This window comes from Syzygium oleosum, unplaced genomic scaffold (assembly GCF_021117445.2).
Source record: "Syzygium oleosum isolate NSW1041296 unplaced genomic scaffold, Sole_v2.1 Sole_v2.02, whole genome shotgun sequence".
Lineage (NCBI taxonomy): Eukaryota > Viridiplantae > Streptophyta > Magnoliopsida > Myrtales > Myrtaceae > Syzygium > Syzygium oleosum.
Genome location: NW_026607486.1, coordinates 5,135,129 through 5,155,398, shown reverse-complemented (window position 1 = coordinate 5,155,398; position 20,270 = coordinate 5,135,129). Strand labels below are relative to the sequence as shown.

General features: G+C 40.8%; 2 protein-coding genes across 2 annotated transcripts; both read left to right on the top strand.

Moving 5' to 3' along the window:
• The first annotated feature begins 1,358 nt into the window (after positions 1–1,358).
• On the top strand, positions 1,359–1,952 carry LOC115666753 (uncharacterized). Its single transcript, XM_030588420.2, has one exon. The coding sequence runs from the start codon at positions 1,569–1,571 to the stop codon at positions 1,776–1,778; it is 210 nt and encodes a 69-aa protein (XP_030444280.1). The 5' UTR covers positions 1,359–1,568; the 3' UTR covers positions 1,779–1,952.
• A 6,819-nt stretch (positions 1,953–8,771) lies between these two features.
• LOC115663583 (protein DNA-DAMAGE INDUCIBLE 1) lies at positions 8,772–14,815 on the top strand. Its single transcript, XM_030585576.2, has 16 exons — positions 8,772–8,986; positions 9,112–9,144; positions 9,254–9,393; positions 10,291–10,399; positions 11,574–11,690; positions 11,910–11,975; positions 12,084–12,146; positions 12,218–12,262; positions 12,569–12,630; positions 12,788–12,881; positions 13,218–13,310; positions 13,490–13,559; positions 13,698–13,768; positions 13,954–14,014; positions 14,172–14,203; positions 14,517–14,815. The coding sequence occupies exons 1-16, from the start codon at positions 8,921–8,923 to the stop codon at positions 14,643–14,645; spliced, it is 1,251 nt and encodes a 416-aa protein (XP_030441436.2). The 5' UTR covers positions 8,772–8,920; the 3' UTR covers positions 14,646–14,815.
• The last annotated feature ends 5,455 nt before the right edge of the window (positions 14,816–20,270 follow it).

Here is a 20,270-nt window from a genome sequence, read left to right as displayed (position 1 = left end):
CTATTCTGCTTAAAAATTTGTGCCAAGGGTAAAGGCTTATGAAAAGGGTCAACTCATATCCCGACGATTTTGCTTTTTTGATGCCTTTTTACTAAAATTCTGGTGGCAAGAAGCGTCAATACTATAAATTTGGGTAGGGGTGACTATAGTCCCAGAATAGAACTGGATTGATTCTCATTGTCTGATTCAAATTTTCATGATATTCAGGGTAAACGAGAAACTTGTTCCGACAAGTAAGTTTCCGGTGGGACCCTTTTGCTACTTAAACCTAAATTGATTTCTTGAAGCCAAAGCAAAGCCATGCAATATCAACAACTAGATATAGCCACCAAGTCCCCGTTTGGTTGTGGCGGACTTAAAAAGTCTAAAAAACTAGGTAACTTTAGTCCTTTCTTATGTCAAAATCCGAAAAAACAAACGACAAATTAGGCTTAACTGAAAATGAACAAAAAAAAAAGGTTGATTCCCAGGTAGTCCTTAGAACAAAGTAGGTCTTCAGTTCTAGAATATGTATGGGAAGTTCTGGGTTCCAAAAAATAAGAAATCTGTTTCGATAGGTAAGTTTCAGGTTCAGGACAAAATCTGGAACCGCTCATCCTTAAATTTGGATTCGCAAAAATTGGCCCGGACAACTGCTAAAAGAAAAAAAAAACGCTAAAAGAAAAAGTAAAGTCTATTTTGCAAAACCGAAAAGGACGATGATGGAGCAGTTAAAAGATGAAAAAATCAGGCTGCTGCGGTTGGTTGAGCGGGTGGCGGAGTGATGTGGGCGTGGTGGGCCAAAACTCGTGGATTGTCCGTTACGTTTTGAGGGCAATAGAAAGTCCTCTATCTCTTTCTCATCCGATACCAACCCTCATCCTTCCAAAAGTTACAAAGTAAGTGCCATAAAAAAAAATAAAAAATTACCCATCATCTTATAGATAATCCCACAGACCGACGATGTAATCTTCCTTATGACATCCATAAACTCGCGAAAATTCAAAGCGAAATTGGCTGTTGTTTAACAAAGCGTACATAGTCGAATTCGAATTATCCTCGAATCACAACCCTTTTTTCGACTTTACAATCAAATTGATTCGCCCCGCCACGGAACCAATCCAGGGAAACGAGAGTCATCGAAAGCAAAAGGGCTCCTCTTTTTCCGTCTTCAACTTTCTCACTGTATTGCTGCTATCATTGCTCATAAGATTCGGAGCAATTAACTATCTATATCTGCTAAAAACAAAGTCGCTTTTTATGAGGACCGTTATCGAAGAGACGCACGCATGAAATTGCTTTCCTTTCAAGCGACCCCCAACCCCACCGATTTGAATCCAACCCCTCGTCGTATCGTCATCCCGTTGCGTTCACCTCCACTACACACCTCAGCCTCGCCTCCCTCACTCCACGTCTCTCAAGATCTCTCGCTCCTCTCGCGTTCATCGCCCCTCCCTCTCCCTCTCTTAAATACGCAAAACCCTTTTGAGATCTGACCACACGAGATCCATCGGACCCACCAGCAGACCCCCGCCCCCCCCATAGAGATTGCAAGTCGGAGGAGGGAGGAAGGAGGAAGGAAGGAGAAGATGTGTTGCGGCAGCAGAGTGTGCATGCTCTGCACGTGCCTGATCCTGGTGGTGGTCCTGATCGGGCTGCTGTTCGGCTTCGGGGTGTTCAAGCATGGGTTCCACAAGCTGAAGGACACCATCCACGACTGCGATCCCAGCGGCGGCCCCGCCGGGCTCTGCGGGAGCGGGAGGCCGTTCCTGGGTTTCCCGGCTCCTCCCCCCTTTTAGGTTCGCTCCTTGGATTCGTTCTGGGGAATTTTTTTTTTTTTTAGGCTGTTTTCCCTGATCTTGGGTCGTGAAATCTTGCGTTGGGATTTGTTGGGACATTGTTCTTCCGGATTGGTGCCGATGATTGTATGAAGATTTGTCAGGATGTATATATATAATAATTCTTTGGGTCAAGGGGTCTTGTATGGTCTCTGTTTGATTGGAATATCTTCTTCTATGTATTGCATTCGTGTGAGATTTCTTAATGTTCATACCTCGGATTCGTGCTGCTGAGTTTCTTCGCAATTTAGATGCTGCCATGGCGTTAGGCCCGAGCTCTGTGTCCTCTGCTCCATCCCATGTCTTTTTGGGGGGAGAGGAAAGGGAAAAGTGTTAGCAAACTGAAGGGAACTCTAGGGTTTGCTCTCGTGTTGTTGCCCACTCGATGCCTTGAAAATCGAATCATTCTAGATAAAATTACACTAAGCGAGTGCTTCGAGTCCCTTGTTAATGATACCTTTGTTTTAGTGCCGCATTGGTGTGTAAATTATATGCTCCTCTCAAAGAGGCGAATCCTTCAAATTGAGGCTCATACGTCACGTTGGAAAAGTCCAAATTAGCTAGCAAGCTTTTAAGTCCAGGAAACATGTTCTTAGTCTGCCCACGTTTAATTTGCGTGAGCTACTAAATAAACCGTGTTACCCGATTACCATATCGTATGGGCTAACATATGCACCGACTCATATCGCTTCATCCACTCAATCCGTGCTCGTAAACCTTCTCGCCCCTGAACACGCAATATGCTCTCGAAACTAAACGGAGATACAAGGAATTGTGTTGGAATTCGGAGATCTTTGTCCTAATTTACAAGTGAAAAATAAGGGTAGGAGCTACATGATCACCCAAAGAATGCCTTTTATAATCTATCAAACTCCCATATGATTCCGACAAAAAGAACTCCCCTCCGACAACGAAGGCGGTACGCGAGTTGGGTTTAGAACGTCATGATACGGCGGTTCGGTTCCTATCGAACTGAGAATGCAACAGTCAATGACAATGGCAAATACGAAGGTCGTGCGCGGGTGGACTCGTATGCTCGAGGCTGGCTCATCATTGTAGCTGAATTTTCTCGGGAAAATCTTTGCCTTATTGGACTTGGCTGGAAAGTGAAAAGGAAAATACGATGGGCGGGCTCAAGCAAAATGGTTCTCCGGCAGCCCAGTCTCCCACTGGCCCCTATCCAAGTCCGGCCTTTGCACGTCTGTTTCATTTGCCGTATTCCAATCTCCTATAAAAGATTACACTCGAGAATTGACATTGAACCTAAACTTTCATCTGGCTTTAATCCGTCCTTTTAACTTCTTGAAAGAGGCTCAACATTCGTCAATTCAATTATTTCCGGCGGCAGATTCTATTGCAAGGGACACAGGATCGTTTATTTTTCCCCATCAGTAGTATTTTAAATCAGGCGAGAAGCTAGACAAAAGATTCCTTTAACTTTCCATGTAATGTGGGTATAAAGGCCAATCTCATGGTTCTCCTTCGTAGTTTTTTTTTTTTTTAAGTCACATAGTCCGTTGCTTCTTATGGTCGGCTGATGTAAAATGTCTCTGACTAAAATTATCGTGGCTTACAACACATCAAGCTAGTTTGTAGTTAATCTTTATTCAAGTGAAAAGTACCTTTGTAATCCTACCTCAAGGCTAGGATTCAAATTACCACGTTTGTCCTTTTTCTTGAGGCCATTATCAAGAGTATTGACTTTCATGTGTCTCTGGTAATTAATTACTCAGGATGAGACTATCATATCCGATGAAGATCAATCGGGTGTTCAAAAAACCCCGACAAGTTTTGCAATAGATAAATTCGATTGAATTTAAACTATTGACTCGCTCCTTTATCCGTTATAAAAAGAAAGAAAGAAAAGAAAAGGTTTCATTCATGAGTGTTTTTCAAGGCATTTAGCCGATTTACGGGGAAAATGAGAATTGCGTTCGATTAAAAATAGAGTTAATATCACGAAAAATCTCAAACTGGTACACATAAAATAAATTTATCAAGAATTAATTTTTTGACCACTAATAACCTCAAACTAGTACACCGGTGATAAATTTACCAAAAATTATTTTCGACCACTAAGGGCGCGTTTGGTAACGTTTCTGTTTTACTGTTTTTCTATTTTTTTATTTTCCGGAACAGAAAAAGAACAGAAATCCGTTTGTGTACGTCGGTTAATTTTTTTATTCCCCGGAATAGAAAAGTGGCCAGGGAATAGATTTGAAACAGAAATAGGAAGTAAAAAAAATTTACTTTTCTATTCCTCGGAACAAAAAGAGAAACAATATCATTTTAGAGAAACAAATTTTTTTTTTTTGGGTAAGGTAAGGAGTATTATAACTTTCCAACACAAGTGGATTACTCGAATATAGAAGTCAAAATGGATGTGATTACGTTTCAACCAAATAATATGGCAAAGCGCCCCAAAGGAGAAACGTGCAATTCGTTGGCGAAAGCTATTTCCACCAATGAACCGGACTGCCCACTGGAGGTTTTCCTGCCATGAGCTATTCCGCCAAGAGAGATTGCAATTTCTTGCCCAATATAATGCCAAGGAACCCGTGATAGCACAATCAAAGAAAAGATGATCAATAGAATCCGGAGTATGTCTACAAAAAGCACACAGACCTTCAAGAATTCTACGATGATTTAGCAAAATAATCTGAGTTGGGAGCCTATCAAGAGTGATGAGCCAAAGAAGGAACCCATATCTCGGCGCCAAGCTACGATTCCAAATGAACGAACTCCAGGGAACAGACAGGCTTCTGGATCTAATCAACTCCCAAGCCGAGGCCGTTGAGAAGGTTCCCGAGGAGTGACCTTGCCAGATTACTTGATCAGGCCTTTCCCTATGAAAAGTAGGCAGAGTATCTGTCCAAGAATTAATAGTTTGCAAAATATTGGAATCCAAATGATGCAGGAGAAGAAATCCCGAACCGCGCCTTTCTTGGGATACCCGAGCAGAGATATCCCCGTTTGAGAAGAGCTCGGACAGGGCCCTCTAGGATGCCAATAATCAAACCGTAAAGAAGTTGAGCTTCCATTACCAATCCTCCATTTAAACTGCAAACGGAATTCCCGTCGGAGGTCGAGAATTTTTTTCCAAGCCCACAAGCAAACAGTCGGTTTAGTCGCTACCTAGAAATTTTTGTTTTTGAGGAAGGTGGAATGAATCCACTTATGTCACAAAGATTCTTTATCTGTATAGAGAATCCATATATGCTTGAGCATAGCCGCCCTGTTACAATCGATGAGTCTACGTATACCTAGACCCCCTTCTTTTTGGCCTCGCATACATCAGCCCAAGGAACCTTGGCTCCGCCCCCACTTAGGTCCGGGCCTTTCCATAGGAATTGCTCGAGAATTAACTCGATCCTCGCTAATACGATAATGGAATAGTGAATACACTAGCCCAAAAACATGAATAGAGTGGAGGACCGACTTAATAAGTTGTAACCATCCAAAGAAAGGAAAGGAAACGTTGAGACCAAGACCGAGCTCGAGCAAGAATGGAGTTTACTAGCGAGCTACAGTCAGTCTTGCTTAGTCTAGTCAAAGTAACAGGAACTCCAAGATAACGAAAGGGAAGTGTACCTTCACCAAAGCCAAAAATAGCCCGAATCTAATCCCGGAGTTCTGTCGCCCCACCATACATAAAAATCTCGCTTCTGTTAGCATTTGGATTTAGCCCAGGCCATCGAGAGAATAGGTTAAGGCCTTCCTTAAAAAGTGTGGCAGAAGTCGTATTTGCCTCTATAAAAAGAAGGACATCATCCGCGAAGAAAAGGTGGGAGAGGCAAATGGACTTACACCGCCAGTAGAATTTAAACCCCGGAAGTCGAGCTTGAGAATTGAGAATTCCCGACAGCACCTCCATGACTAGAGTGAAGAGATAGGGAGACAAATGATCACCTTGTCGAATACCCCTTCCACTCGCAAAGAATCCATGGAGTTCCCCATTAATGGATACTGAGAATTTTGGAGATGTAACACATTCTATAATGAGCTTTACGAGCATCGACGGAAAGCCAAATGTTTGAAGTACTGATTCTAAGAAGTTCCAATCGACCGTGTCGTAGGCCTTCTGAAAATCTACTTTGATAGCACACTTAGGCAAATACGGCTCATGATGGAAACCGGCGAATAGCTCCTGAGCAAGAAGAATATTATCCCCTATTCTTCGTCCCTTTACAAAAGCATTTTGGGGAGGGCTGACTAACGATGGCAGAACTGATGCAACTCTATTAGCCAATATTTTAGTAATGCATTTGTAAACCGTATTACAACAAGCGATGGGACGGAAGTCACTCATCGAAGAGGCATTTGGAACTTTCGGCACAAGTGTGAGGATAGTGGTGTTTACCTCCTTCATAACGGAGGAACCCACAATATCCCACGATGCTCTAAAGAAATCCACGTTAAACCCATCTGGGCCAGGAGCTTTGCCTTTAGCGAGAGAAAACATAGTGTTTTGGATCTCACTATCCGTGACTTCGCGAGAAAGGAGAAGAATCTCGCTCATCATTAAGAATACGCTCCACAACAGCCGGATATCTCTGCGAGAAGGCCGTATGGACGCCGAGCTAGCTCAGTTGGTGTTACTATCCCCATCATTTAACCATTTGATCCTGGATTTTTGTTTTAAAAAGGACTCCTCTTGAAGTCTGAGAGTGAAGAAAGCCTGAAGTTGTTCCCTTTCCAGGGTAGCCAGCATTGAATTAAAAGGATTAGAGAAACAATTTCATAAACCATTAAATCCCAAAACCCCAAACCCTAAAACCCGAAATCCAAAACCCAAAATCCTAAAACCCTAACCCCAAACTCCTAAACCCCAAACCCTAAACCCCTAAATCCCAAACTCAAAAACCGAAACTCTAAATCCTAAAACTCTAAAACCAAAACCCAAAAATCCGAAATCCTAAAACCCGAAACCCTAAAATCTAATACCCAAAACCCCAAAACCCAAACCCCGAACTCCAAAACCTCAAAACCCTAAACCCTAAACCCAAAACCCTACCCCAAAACCAAAAACCGAAACCCTAAATCCTAAAACTCTAAACCCCGAAACCCCAAACCCTAAATCATAAACCCAAAAACCCGAAACCCTGAAACTCTAAAACCTAATAATTGAAACCCTAAAACCCAAACCCCGAACTCCAAAACCCAAACCTCAAACTCGAAACCCAAAACCCTAATTCTTAAACCAAACCCAAACCCCAAACCCTAAAACCTAAAACTCTAAACACAAAACCCTACAAAACTAAACCATATATGCTAAACCCTAAACTTCAAACCCAAATTTCTTTGACCACCACCTGGTATTTTCTGAGCAAAATAATTATATTAAGGTTATCTAATTCTATATCATAATATATTTTGATTCTATTTCTAGTCTAGTTTTATCCAAACATGAATTGTTAAGTCTTTATTGACATTTTTATAATTAAATGAAAAAAATTGGGAATAGACATTTTTTTAGGATTATACCAAACTTATTTCTGTTCTTTTTCTATTCTAGGAGTAAAAATTTTGTGTAGTTACCAAACACATTATTTTGCTTAGAAACTCGTATAGGGAATAGAAATAGAAAAAACTATTTCTAAACAGAAATTGTTTTCAAAAATAGAAATGTTACCATATGCATCCTAAAAATCTCAAACTTGTACATTTGTAACAAATTTAACCTCTGTTAGTTTCCGTTAAATTGGATTAATACCACGAAAAATCACAAACTAGTAACGGAGGGTAAAACCCCAAACTGTGTATCATTTAACTAAACAATTTGATAGTACAATTTAACGGAAACTAACAGAGGGTAAATTTGTCATGGGCGTATTAGTTTGGTGTAAATTTGTCATAAATGTATTAATTTGAGGTTTTTCGTGGTATTAGTGCTTAAAACTACTTCTAAATTTTTAAGACGGCGATTATACATGGCAAAAGGAAAGTTGCGGAAAAAAAAATGGACACATCCGTTGGGGGAAAATTCTAAATAAAGGCTTGAAGTGCCATCATTTTTTCAAATAAGGGTCTGAAGTAGACTTTGTGTCAAATAAGGATCTGAAATGGCATATTAGTCTCAAATAGGGGCTTGAAATGGCCATGAGAGTCCCGAATAAGGGCCTGACCTATTCCGGCCGGTTAAGAGCATTTCGTCCAAAAACCATTTTAATTTTTAAAATTTTTTCTTTTTCTTTCTTTTCCTTTTTTCTTCTTCTGGGTTTCTCTTTGTGCTTTGCCGGTGGCCGGCCGGGAAAGGTTGCGCGAGGGCTACCCTCGTCGGCAACAGGCGAGGGACGGCCTTGCCAGCCATGGGCGAGGCGACCCTGGCCTTGGGTGAGGCGCCCTTGCCGGGTATGGGCGAGGCCGGCCCTCGCCGGATCTGGGCAAGGGTCACCTCGCTAGTTGCTGGTGAGGGACAGCCTCGCCGGCCATGGGCAAAGGCGGGCGAGGCCAGCCCTCGCCAGATTTGGGCGAGGGTCGCCTAGCCCTTCTCGGGCTTCGCCGGTGGTCGAAAACCAGAAAAAGAAAGAAAAAAGGAAAAGGTAAAAAAGAAAGAAAAAAGATTCAAAAAAGTAAAAAGACGAAAATGCCCTTATTATCCAATAAGTGAGACTCTTTTTTAAAATAGACATAGTCACTTCAAGTTCTTATTTGAAATAAAATTTATTTTGAATTTTTATTTGAAAAAATAAGAGCACTTGACACAAAATTTATTTTAAATTTTTATTTAAGAAAAGAAGGACACTTTATGTACTTATTTAGAATTTTCCCCGTCCGTGGATCATCTCGGATAAAAGTTCCGATCACCCATTGCTGGGCCCGGCTAGCAGACGAGCGCAGAAGCAAAGGCGCTGCCCCCTCCCTCAAGTCACTCCCCGCAAAATTCCGTACACACACACACATATATATATATATATATATATAGTCCCGTTCACTTCCGACCCAATCCATCAGTCCGAGATCGAAACCCAGAAGCGGAAGGCCAGGCAGCTAAGCAAAGCTCGTTGGAATCAGCAGCACGAAGTCAAACCAGATTCATCCCCTCAATCCGAAGCAGCAGCAGAAGCAGCAGCGGCAGCATCAGGAAGCGAGTAGACCCGAGGATGAAGATCACCGTAATGACCGCCGACGAGCAGATCATCTCCTTGGACGTCGATCCTCACGAATCCGTACTCCCCCCTCCCCGCACCCCCTGTTCTAAACCCTAATTCTGGAGTCGACCCGCGTTGTCCTCCTCCTCCTCTCTTCTGTAACCTGCGTGTGTAATTTACGCGCTTTCGTTTGTGTGATGTAGGTGGAGAATGTTAAGGCTCTGCTGGAGGTGGAGGTGGGGGTTTCTCCTCCCTCGCAATCGGTTTCGGTTTCGGTTAGTTTTGTGCGCCTCTTCCGCGAGCCGCCCCTTAGCTCAGTTATCTTGGTTGTCTTGCTCTTCGCAGACGCGCGTGCCGCTGCAGCAGCAGCAGTTGCTCTACAATGGGAGGGAGATGAGGAACTCCGAGAAGCTGAGCGCTCTGGGCGTTAAGGATGAGGATTTGGTGATGATGGTCTCCAGTGGTGCTGCTGCTGCTGCTTCCGGGTACGTTCGTTTTCCCTTAAATTGGGTGCACTCTTTGATGGGGGGGAGTGGAAGCTGCTGTAGGAGGATAAGGCATTCCTGTCGCGAGTCGTGGCTGTTTAGTTTGAAGAATTTCGGTATCGCGTAATCTTTTAACGGAAGATTTAGGGATGACCTGTAATTTCTGAAGCTGGGTCTATGTAATTCTGTTACTTCAATAGTTTGGTTTTGTTCTCCAAGTAATTCAGTTGAAACAGTGAAAAGATAGGACTGTTTTCTACTTTAGTCTTTCCCCACGAGAAGAGGGAACTTCTGCAGATTCGACTAACATGGACTGCTCAAGCTGAATCAAGAATCTTGCCCTTTCTGCCTTCCTTTATTAAGTATATGACCCTTGATCTAGAACACCTAACTTTGCTGCAATGATATTTTTGGAACTGAGGGCATTGCTCGTGATTTGATACGAGTGATGCTGATAGATTACTTACTATTTTAATTTTTTTATGTCTTGATTCAATCAGATAATACTTTTTGAAGTTTTGCCAGTATAGATAATCAGGTTTGGTGTCATGGCATCTTGATGGTGGAGTGGATTGAGATTAGGACAGGGGGCACTTTATTGACTATCTTTCACCATCACGGATATCAGCTAAAATTTCATTTATGTGCACTGAGTTTTCCCTTGATGATGCGATGGGGATGACATTATGATTGAGCAGTGCCTTTTATTGTTTCTTTGCAACCATCTTTCGGTCTTTGTTATCCTATAACCTCTTCCTTATCCTATAACCTCTTCCTTAACCTTTTGAGTCATAGAGGCCATTGGATTTCCTTTATGTTTTTTTTTTTTTTGTCCCCCTCCTTTTTCCCCGTTTTTTGTGCAAATAGTAGTTCTTGAAATGGTTTAAAAAATTACAGCGCTGCGGGAAATGACTTGGCCGTGAATCCTGATGGGTCTGCTGTGAACCCTGCAGCTCTCCAGCAACAACTTCGACAGGATTCTAACATGATGGCACAACTCTTTCAGGTAGAATTCTTGTCCATGTCTCTTGGAGCTTTTTGGTGCATCCATATGGGGAAATCATGTTTGATTTATGGCACTCTGGTTGAGGAGAACTCTCAATCAAATGGGTGCTACCTATCCAAGCTCTTGTGAATGCTTTGGTGCTGGCTTGGCTATCTTTGTTGTACACTATGCTTTTCATCGGATAATTTCTGTCCCACACCACTTTGGTGTTGGTCCAAAGGTACGATGAGAACTAATCGAAATCAAAACTCAAGCGACCAAGAATTTTCACAATAATAAATCAAGAAAGCAGATATAATATATGCACAAATATAAAGAGAGTAGGGATAGAGAAAGCTTGCTTGAGTCGATTTACAGTGGTTCAGCACCCGCCTACTTGGTTCCCTGAATCCACTCGGAAGTTTCCCCAAACCCACTAACCCAATCAAAAAATTACAAAAGATTGGTTGATCAAGGACCCAACTTTCCACGTACAAACTTGATCCCAAGCTTCAAAGGCTTTCGACCATGCACTCAAGTATATCTCTCACCAGACTTGAGGTTATTTGTACAAGAGTACTTAGATGTGCAATAAAATACGTGATCTACTCCCAAGACCCTAGAGGTCTTATTTATACAAAAAACAAACCAAACTAGCCATTAGACACACTCCAAACGGTAACTTTTCTACCGTTGCAGCTTCCGGGTGCCTGCTCCACAAATTCCAGTCGCCCACTTGATCCGCAGAAAGATTGGCCAACATACAAGCCTCCCCGATTGCCTGGTTGGGGCATTTTTTCTGGACTTTTAGTGCCTTTTAAAAGTTCCACTAAAGGCTAAATAAGTGCCGCCAAGGCCAATTTTTGCGACAATTCCAGAATTGCTGCAAAGCCTTCACATTTCATTATTTTTCTTCAAATTTAATCTAGCTTGGAATCATTAATAAGTGATGGTTTTGTAATTATCAAAATACATACGGTCAACATTTTGTTCTCGTACATAACACCTCTGCAATATTTATCTCAAATTGTTTGTTTGGAAAAGACTATTACATAATTTTTTTTTGTTGCAAAAATGCAGTGGTGAATTTTGTTAAGCTGTGAAAATTCTGGCATAGCTAGATGTTTCATCCTATGTTTATTCAAGGATATTGACATTTGGTTTCTCACTTGCTGAATGTAACCTTAACTCCCAGAACGATCCTGAATTTGCACAAGCTCTTCTGGGAAACGATCTAAATAGATTGCAGGATATTCTAAGGGAGCGCCATCGCCAAAGGTCTCAATTACGAAGGCAACAAGATGAGGAACTTGTGAGTATTATGTTTACCCACAAAATTCATTACAAGGTCTGTATATAACTGTTTTACCATGATCAGGACATTAGCTTTGGGCAACTGTGCAATACACACATATCTGGAAAGGATATATATCTCATACTTGTTATGAAATTTTTTTAATCATATATGGGCCTTGTTTTTATTAATGCTTAATTGTAAGTTTGAGTTTGGTCCTTCGTGCTTTTGTTATAGGCCCTTCTACATGCCGATCCTTTTGATGTTGAAGCGCAAAAGAAAATTGAAGCTGCCATTCGTCAGGTGAAGTGGAGTAATATTTAATTCTGGAAGATCTTTCTCTGAATTGACTTCTTCCTTTATCGCGTTTTTTATTCCTTATGGTTCAAGTTTTTACAATTCATTTTCCAGAAAGGGATTGATGAAAATTGGGCTGCTGCTCTGGAATATAACCCTGAAGCTTTTGCAAGAGTGGTATGTGTGATTGTAGTAGTCTATTTTATATTAGCTTTCTCACCCTAATTGTGTATATTTATATTTTCCAGGTGATGCTGTATGTTGACATGGAGGTCAATGGTGTCCCTTTGAAGGTAGTGTGGCAAGGTCCATGATAGAATACACTTGTCCTACCATTTCGACTTGTATTAGCTATGAAGATAACTTAACAATGTAATTCTTACTTTCTTATTGACGGTTTACATCATCTGTTGTCTATCAAAACATCTCTAAGTACTGCATTCAAACTTTGTTGGATGCATAAGTACTAAAAATTTGTCCGTCTTCTAAGGTCTGTCATTTTGATATGTTCTCACTCATATGCAATTATATTTTGTTAGACCTTCTTTCCTGAATGATTTCGAAATCCTCACCATGGAATTATACCTACTTTTTTCCAGGCTTTTGTTGATAGTGGAGCACAGTCTACTATTATATCAAAAGGTTGTGCAGAGCGTTGTGGGTATGTCTTATTGTTTGTGTTTGCTTTATAATGTTGTGCCTGACTTTCTCCATCATTGGTCTTCAGTATTTGATGTGGCTGTGTTTGGTTAGTTTGCTGTTAAAGGCACTATAGATCATAGAGAAAGTCAACAGTGCCGTTTGCTTTTCTTGCTCAGATTGTTGAGGCTTTTAGATCAGCGGTACAAAGGCATTGCTCATGGAGTTGGTCAATCTGAGATATTGGGTAGAATACATGTAGCTCCGATCAAGGTAAGGGAGGGAAGTATTGGTTTCAAATGTATACAGACAATTGCCAGGCAATTTGTTTGCTTCCACCAGAAGAAATTCTATGCTTAGTAGTCTCTTTTTGGCTATCCTAAGAATGGCCAAGACCATCGTTTTCCCCAACCCCCCACACGGCAAGATCGAAACCCTGCCCTCAAGGGGAAGGACTTTACTTTGTTCTATTGAGCATATGTTTTTACTATCTGTTGGAAGGACACTATCACCCAAAAGACTTGTGGTTGCGAGGATTTTTGGAGTCAACTAACTTTAGACACATTTTGCTGAACACTGAGTGGTTACACTGTGTTTTTCCTCTTGTAGATTGGGAATATATTTTATCCATGCTCCTTTTTGGTGCTGGATGCTCCAAACATGGAATTTCTCTTTGGTCTAGATATGCTCCGAAAGCACCAGGTATTTTTTTAATTTCATTTTGTACTTATGAACCTTGGTTTTATCTCGGATGTTCTGAAAATTACATTAGTCGTTATTAAACCAGTTAATCAGTTTTTTGCCTTTTTAAATATTGGGTTCAGTTGTGATTTTTGTGGTGTAATCAATGAGATGAAATTATAAGTTGCCATTGTTTTCAGTGTATAATTGATTTGAAGGAGAACGTTCTAAGGGTTGGCGGAGGGGAAGTTTCAGTACCATTTTTACAAGGTCCAGCACTATTGCTAGCCTTGACTTAATTCCTTTGATATTAAGTTCTTAAATCAGAAAGCTCTTTCTCCTCAATTTGATGTGAATTGCGGTTGGTTCTCGATGAAAACTAAAAACTGAAATATTCACTTTTAACAGAAAAAGACATACCATTGCGTTTTCTAGATGAGGAGAGGCATGCCAAGCAAGCATCTAGCTCAGGAGCCCCAGTACGTCTCTTTCAATTATAAAATAATGGCTGGATGATGTCGCCCATCATTTATGATCATTTGTTTGGATCATGTTCGGGTGATGCAAACTCTCAATATCAAGCATGATTTAACGTTTGGCTAGAAATGAGTTATTTCATCTGTTCTTTTTGATAGAGGAGTTAATATCATCTGTATTATTTCAGGCTGCGACAGGTACAACCGATAAGAGTAAAACCACCTTGCCGTCTGGCAGTCATTCTTCAGGTCAGTTCCAATTTGGTTATGTATCTATATGTACCTTGTAACTGATGCCATTGTTGTCTAAATTGTGTAATTATTTCCATTTTGCTGATTTCTGTTTTCAACGAAATATCACTAGTGGGATTTACATCATTTTCTCGTCCTCTTTTAACTGTCACAGGAGCTGCGAACACACCCAGTAATGCAAGCAAGGTTGGGTTTGCTATATACCTCTGTTTTTATTTTCAAATGACATATTGCTAGAAGGTTTTTCATTTTGTTTATTGCCAGTGGAAAAGTGGTCTCCTATGCGGTTATGTAGGATATGCCGTGACAATCGAGACGTATTTCTGCAACGATAGTTGATATCCTAATATGAACCTCACTGATGTTAGTATGTCAACACTGCCCTGGGGAACGGTTAGGTCTACTGATCTGGATAAGGATAAAAACCAATCACGTAAGCTCAACTATGCACATTTGGCAATCAATGACCAGTTAGGGGCATGTGTATTTGTTAATGCAGGAAGCTGATTTCGAAGCGAAGGTTGCTAAGCTTGTGGAGCTCGGGTTTGGAAGAGATGCGGTGATACAAGCTCTGAAATTCTTTGATGGTAATGAAGAACAAGCAGCTGCGTATCTCTTCGGGGGCTGAACGTGAACTGAAGATGGATAATTATTTTTTCGCCTCCGACATTTTTCTCAATTATTATGGGAATGCTGCTGATTATCATTTAATTTGATCAAGAGGATGTGTAACTTGTTGAGAACGTTGATTCAACAGTCCCCATTTTCAGCCACCAATCTCAACTTTTTGGGATCCAAGTGCATACTTTTTGAATTTATTATTATACAATATTATTTTTCCTTGTTACTCTTTTCCCCAATCTTAAATGAAGAAATTGGATATTCAAGAACTTTTGTCCGTTCATATATCAGTGATCCAACGGTTGTGAAACATGTGGACATGGTGCTCAGCAAGGCATGATATCTAACCAGCACCAGAGCATGTGGCACATATGTGCTCGAGAGTTAATTGCATAATCTAGTTTTCATTCATGTCATATGTTTTATGGTGATTGTGTAGTTCTTCGAACCTATGTACGGTGATTTGTCTCGGTAGTCGGGGATTGATGTTTTGTGTTTGAACGATGATGTCTCTTAGCTGAACAACTCTCGGTCTTCTTATCAACGTAATTTTATCTGAAACGGATGAACCCCACTAACCTGTGCATCTCGAAAGTCGGTGGGATGGATAGGCTGATCACGAGACTCCCGTGATTCTGAAAAGTAAAAACTAAAAGTGGGTACGGCGACTTTGCGATGCATTGGCTTCACCCAATCACCATAGGGTCTCTGACCAAAAAAAATAAAATAAAAAGAATCACCAGAGGGTCAAGGTGGAAATCTCCTCGAATGCCTACGGCAAAGAACATTAGGTAGGTGTTGATAAAACTCTCTGTCTCTCTCTCTCTCTCTCTCTCTCGTTATATAAAATAGAATGAAACCAAAGATCTGGAAATGAGTCGAGAAGATGGGAGACAAGGGGAAATGGAGATGGAGAATGGATTGTCTGAAGCTACTGGGATGGGCTAGCTGGGAAGATGCAAATTACCAAAAAAGAAAATGATTTTTGTTTTCTATTTTGGGTTTTGTCTTCCCTGTTCCGCCCATTCCACTGGTTTCCGGTTATTCCTCCTTCTCCTCCACCCTCTTCATTTGCTGGGTCAGCATATCTGGTTTGTGATTTATCAACTATGTCCTTGTATATACTCACTGTAGCAGATGGTTTGCATACATTTGTCCTGATTTATGTGTCTGATCTACATCGAGCTGGTTCTGCAATGGAGGGTTCGTAGTTCCTCGTGTTTCTTTTCTTTCTTTTACGGATTTACGCACTGGATTGAGCTGACCGATGGATTTGCAGGACGTTGAGGTAAAGTAGGACAGCGATTCGGCCACCTTAAAGTTTAGATCTTGATGAATACTTCAGATGCTGACTGTGGATTTAGATTAGCTCACGAGAGAATGAAAAGTCGACGGATGAACTCCTCCAGATCGTCCACCCTACTGGGGGTTTCTTTGCTTTTAGAAATTAGTTGCGAAAAATCTAGTCTCTGTGTTTTTTTCTTCTTCTGATTAGCATGTTCTACCAAATATAGGATCTGACGGCAATGGATCTTGACTGAAACACTTGTCTGTTGAGTTAATATTGGATTGAATCATGTTGGAGAATATGATTCAGGGACAATTTTTGCAGATATTGTTCTGAGTACCCATTTCCATTCTTCTCTTGGGTTATTTCTGCAGCACTCTTTTTTGCAAACCGCAAAAGGAAAGTTTTGACAACTTGAATTGCGTGACCCTGTTACATTTCTTGATTGTGTTTGTGCTCGACTCCAAGGGCACAAGATAGATTAAAGATGGCTACACCATTTCTGCGATGAGGTTCTCTTCTTTCTTTTTTTGTTAGGGAAAGAAAATCATTGTCCATGAGAAACCCCTATTCCCCAAAGAGAAAATTGAAGGCTAGAGCCAGCTACCGTGAGACCCTATTTAGCTTGCCAAACCACAATTCTCTGTAGTTGTCATGTTCACTGGTGCTTCACCACCAAAGAACTCCTCACATAATGCATCCCATCAGACCAGATCAACATTCCAAACAAATAGTCGGCGGGCTTGCCAGCAACATTAGGTTTCAACACCACCTTGAATTCCTTCTCTTCCTTGCACTTTTCGAACACCAGGCTCCGTGGTTGGATGGAGACCGACGCTCCTGTTGGTGTCTTAACGCACGTGGAATATGTGCCAGGAGTCCCCACATTCTTCACCCTTCTTGTGACCGCCACGGTGACATTGAGTTCTGGGACAGTGATAGAGGGGATAGTTCAAATCCGCTGTTTGGCATCTGTGAGTCTCTTCGGTGAATAGTCTCAGTTTGGATTCGTTGTAGCCTCGGGCGAATAGGAAGTCCAAGTAGTCATTTGCCGTCAAGTCATACACGAGACCGGGGTTCATGGTGCGATCTGGCCGGATGTGCCCAGGACCATAGGAAAATGGAGTTGCCTTGGCAAAAGATGCATCAAGCACTGGCTCTACCTTGTTGTCTCGTGTTCTTGCTGTGTAATGGTGAAAGTTACGCTCAAAGACACAACGAAGAAGAAGAATTCGCCTGCTGTTAACATAATAGAAAAAGAACTAAAAGAAAGAACATATGAAGCTATATTACCAGTTGTCATGATCACCGATTGTATCGCGGCAGGACTCCAACTGGGACAGAGGGTTTTCAGGAGACTCAGGATGCCGGCCACATGAGGACAGGACTCTGAGGTGCTCGACTCTGCATTGAAAGGCGTTTGACGCTAGTCGAAATCTTGACCTACCGGACCAACTGCCGGTGTATATGCGGCAATGATGTCCAATGCTGGTGCTCTTATGTCGGGCCGAAGTACACTAACGAAGATTAGGTGTTTTGGCTTGGGACATTAACAGTTAACAGTAGTTGATCAACCAAAAAGTACATAGACGCCTCCAGAAATCTCAGTAATGTCCCTTAAGGATTGCTGGCTCAACGGTGTTTGGTCCCCTGGGATGAGAAGGAAGCCATAAATGGAGCAGGTGTCGGGTTTAACATTGCCTTCACGCGAGTAATGTAAGCCATAGGAAACCTAAACGAGACGGGTTGTTCCCAAGGTAAGATAGCTAAACACCACCATAGAACGTGGCACATATGCGCCCGAGAGTTAATTTTAGTTTTGATTAATATAATTTGTTCTATGGTGCTTGTCGTAATTCTTTTCCCCATGTTTCCAGAGATTTGTCTCCGTAGCCGACGTTTAATTTGCACGCGATTGATCTTTTGTGTTCGAATGATAATGTCTCTCGCTCAACAAGGCTTTGTCTCCTCATCCCCGTGATCTTATCTGATTCATATAAAGCACGACTGACTTGTGCGCGTTTGAGAATTAGTCGAATGAATGGTTAATTTCAACTCTTCTGCGATTCCAGAAAGGAAAACTGAAGCGGGTTTAGTGAGGCTGTGTTCGACATCACTTTGCCAAAGCCTTTACCGCAAAGGCTCTTGGATAAATTGAAAGCATCCTTTGACAATTTTTTTCCCAGAGTTTTGGAGAGATACCATTGCATTTTCAAAGTCATCTAAAGTGCACAAGGTAAGGCCGTAGAAGCTTTGGGCTTTAGTATTTCCGGAACGCTAATTTATGTTTTTCTTCTAATTTTGCCCTCCCTAAACTTTCGAAATTGCGGAAATGCCCCCACTATTTTCCTCCGCGCAACGTTCCGGCGAACCCATCGCCAATCTCACACAACCTTAAGTGACCCTTGCTGAGGGTCACTCCTGACGACTGCCGGTACCAAATTTGGGTCAGTGGTGGTCTGGGCTTTCTGCCAGAGCCGGTGATTCGGTTTTTTTAATTAAAAAACCAAAAGTCCTTTACAAGTGTGATTTTTCCAAACATCATTTAAATTGACAACCCAATAAACTTTAAAATTACACTTTACAAAACAATATTTGCATTTTGAAAAATCTCTTTTAACCTATAGTTTTTGCATTTTCCATTCTCAAAAAGCCCAACCAAATGCAGTAATGCTAATTGGTTCATCTAACCACCAAAAGGTCTAGATGGAAATCTTATTAGTTAGGTGTTGATGAATCTCTCTCTCTATACATTAGTTAGGAATGAAACCAAAGATCTCAAAATGAGACCGGGAGGACCAGAGACAGAGAGGAAATGGAGATGGAGCATGGATTCTCTGAAACTACTGGGATGGGCTAGTTGAGAAGATACAAATTATCAGAAAAAAAAAAAGAATACTTGTTTTTTTTTTGGTCTGGTTTTTCTTTTATAGTTTTCATTTTCTGATGTTATTCTTTCTCTGCGAATATAAAGGGAGCAATTTCTCTTTTCTTTTTCTATTTTCCGGTTATTCCTCCTTCTCCTCCACCCCCTTCATTTGCTGGGCAAGCTTATCTTATATGTGATTTAATTATTACGTTCATTGTACACTCTATTGGTAGTTTGTTTGTAAAACAAACAACGAGGTGCTTTGTTTCACGTCGAAAGGATGTGAGTGCGCACATTGACGAGATTTGTCACTAATCAATGATTATTATTTTTTATTTATCAAAATTCGAAATTATAAAAATTAATAATAATAACCATTGTGTCCTATTAAAATAGTGTGACTGTTCACAAATGAGTTATGGTTATTTTTATTATTAAATAATTTCGAATTTTTAATTTTTCCCTAATGGTTATTAGACGCTCTTGCAACTTTTGGAAGGTTGTGTCTGTTTGGACATAACTTCTTCACATTTGAAAGGTTGTGTTTGTTTAACGTATAAATATTTCAACGTTTTTGTTCATTATCAAGAACTTCCATTTTCGTTCTCTTTCGAAAGATATACAGCCATCTATTCCAATTGTTTCCCTTGAGAGATTTTGGAGAAATACCAGAATTGCTATATGGTATTCTCATTCAAGACTTTGTTGTATTCTTGAGGATTTTTGCTAGTAACCATTAATAACGTTGTGGGGCAAATAATTCCTTAAAGATTGTGATATTACGTCTCAAAGTCTGACTTCATTATTTTTCTTGATTCACGTTGATATTTTCCCAACACACTCAAAGTCAGAAATTTTTGGCATATATTTGTCCAGATTGATGTGTCTGATCCTGATCGAGTTGGTTCTGCAATTGAGGATATATAGTTCCTCCTGTATACCTCTTTCTTTTATAGATTTACGCACTGGATTGAGCTAATTGATCATTTTGCACGATGTTAATGTCAAATAGGACTCATACTAGTAAAAAAAAGGTCGAACAGAATAGCATTTAGTCACTTTAAAGTTTTCACCTTTGATGATACTTCAAATGCTGACAACATCTTTGACTTGTGGATTAGCTCTCGAGAGATGGAAAGTCGATTGATGAACTCCTTCTGATCATCTGCCCTACTGGGATCTTCTCTTTTTAGGGTGTACTTTCAGAAAGCTAGTCTCTGTATATATATATTTTGCATTAGTATCTTCTAGCAAATATTGGATCTGACGCAATGGTTAATGACAGATACACTTGTCTGATGGATTAACATTTGATTGAACCATGTTGGAGAAATATGAAACAGAGAAGAGGAATGCAGATCGTGTTCTGAGAACCCATTTCCACTAATATACTTGCTTATTTATGTTGCATTATTTTGTTAGTACGGACTTGCGGACCACAAGAGGATAGTTTGCGAACTCGAATTGCATGCGTA

Bases quoted from the DNA above. Each gene is read 5' to 3' on its own strand.
- LOC115663583 (XM_030585576.2), top strand. From the start codon at position 8,921: ATGAAGATCACCGTAATGACCGCCGACGAGCAGATCATCTCCTTGGAC. The intron at 13,560-13,697 runs GTCCAGCACTAT...CACTTTTAACAG, and splicing joins TTCAGTACCATTTTTACAAG to AAAAAGACATACCATTGCGT. The intron at 13,769-13,953 runs GTACGTCTCTTT...GTATTATTTCAG, and splicing joins CATCTAGCTCAGGAGCCCCA to GCTGCGACAGGTACAACCGA.
- LOC115666753 (XM_030588420.2), top strand. From the start codon at position 1,569: ATGTGTTGCGGCAGCAGAGTGTGCATGCTCTGCACGTGCCTGATCCTG.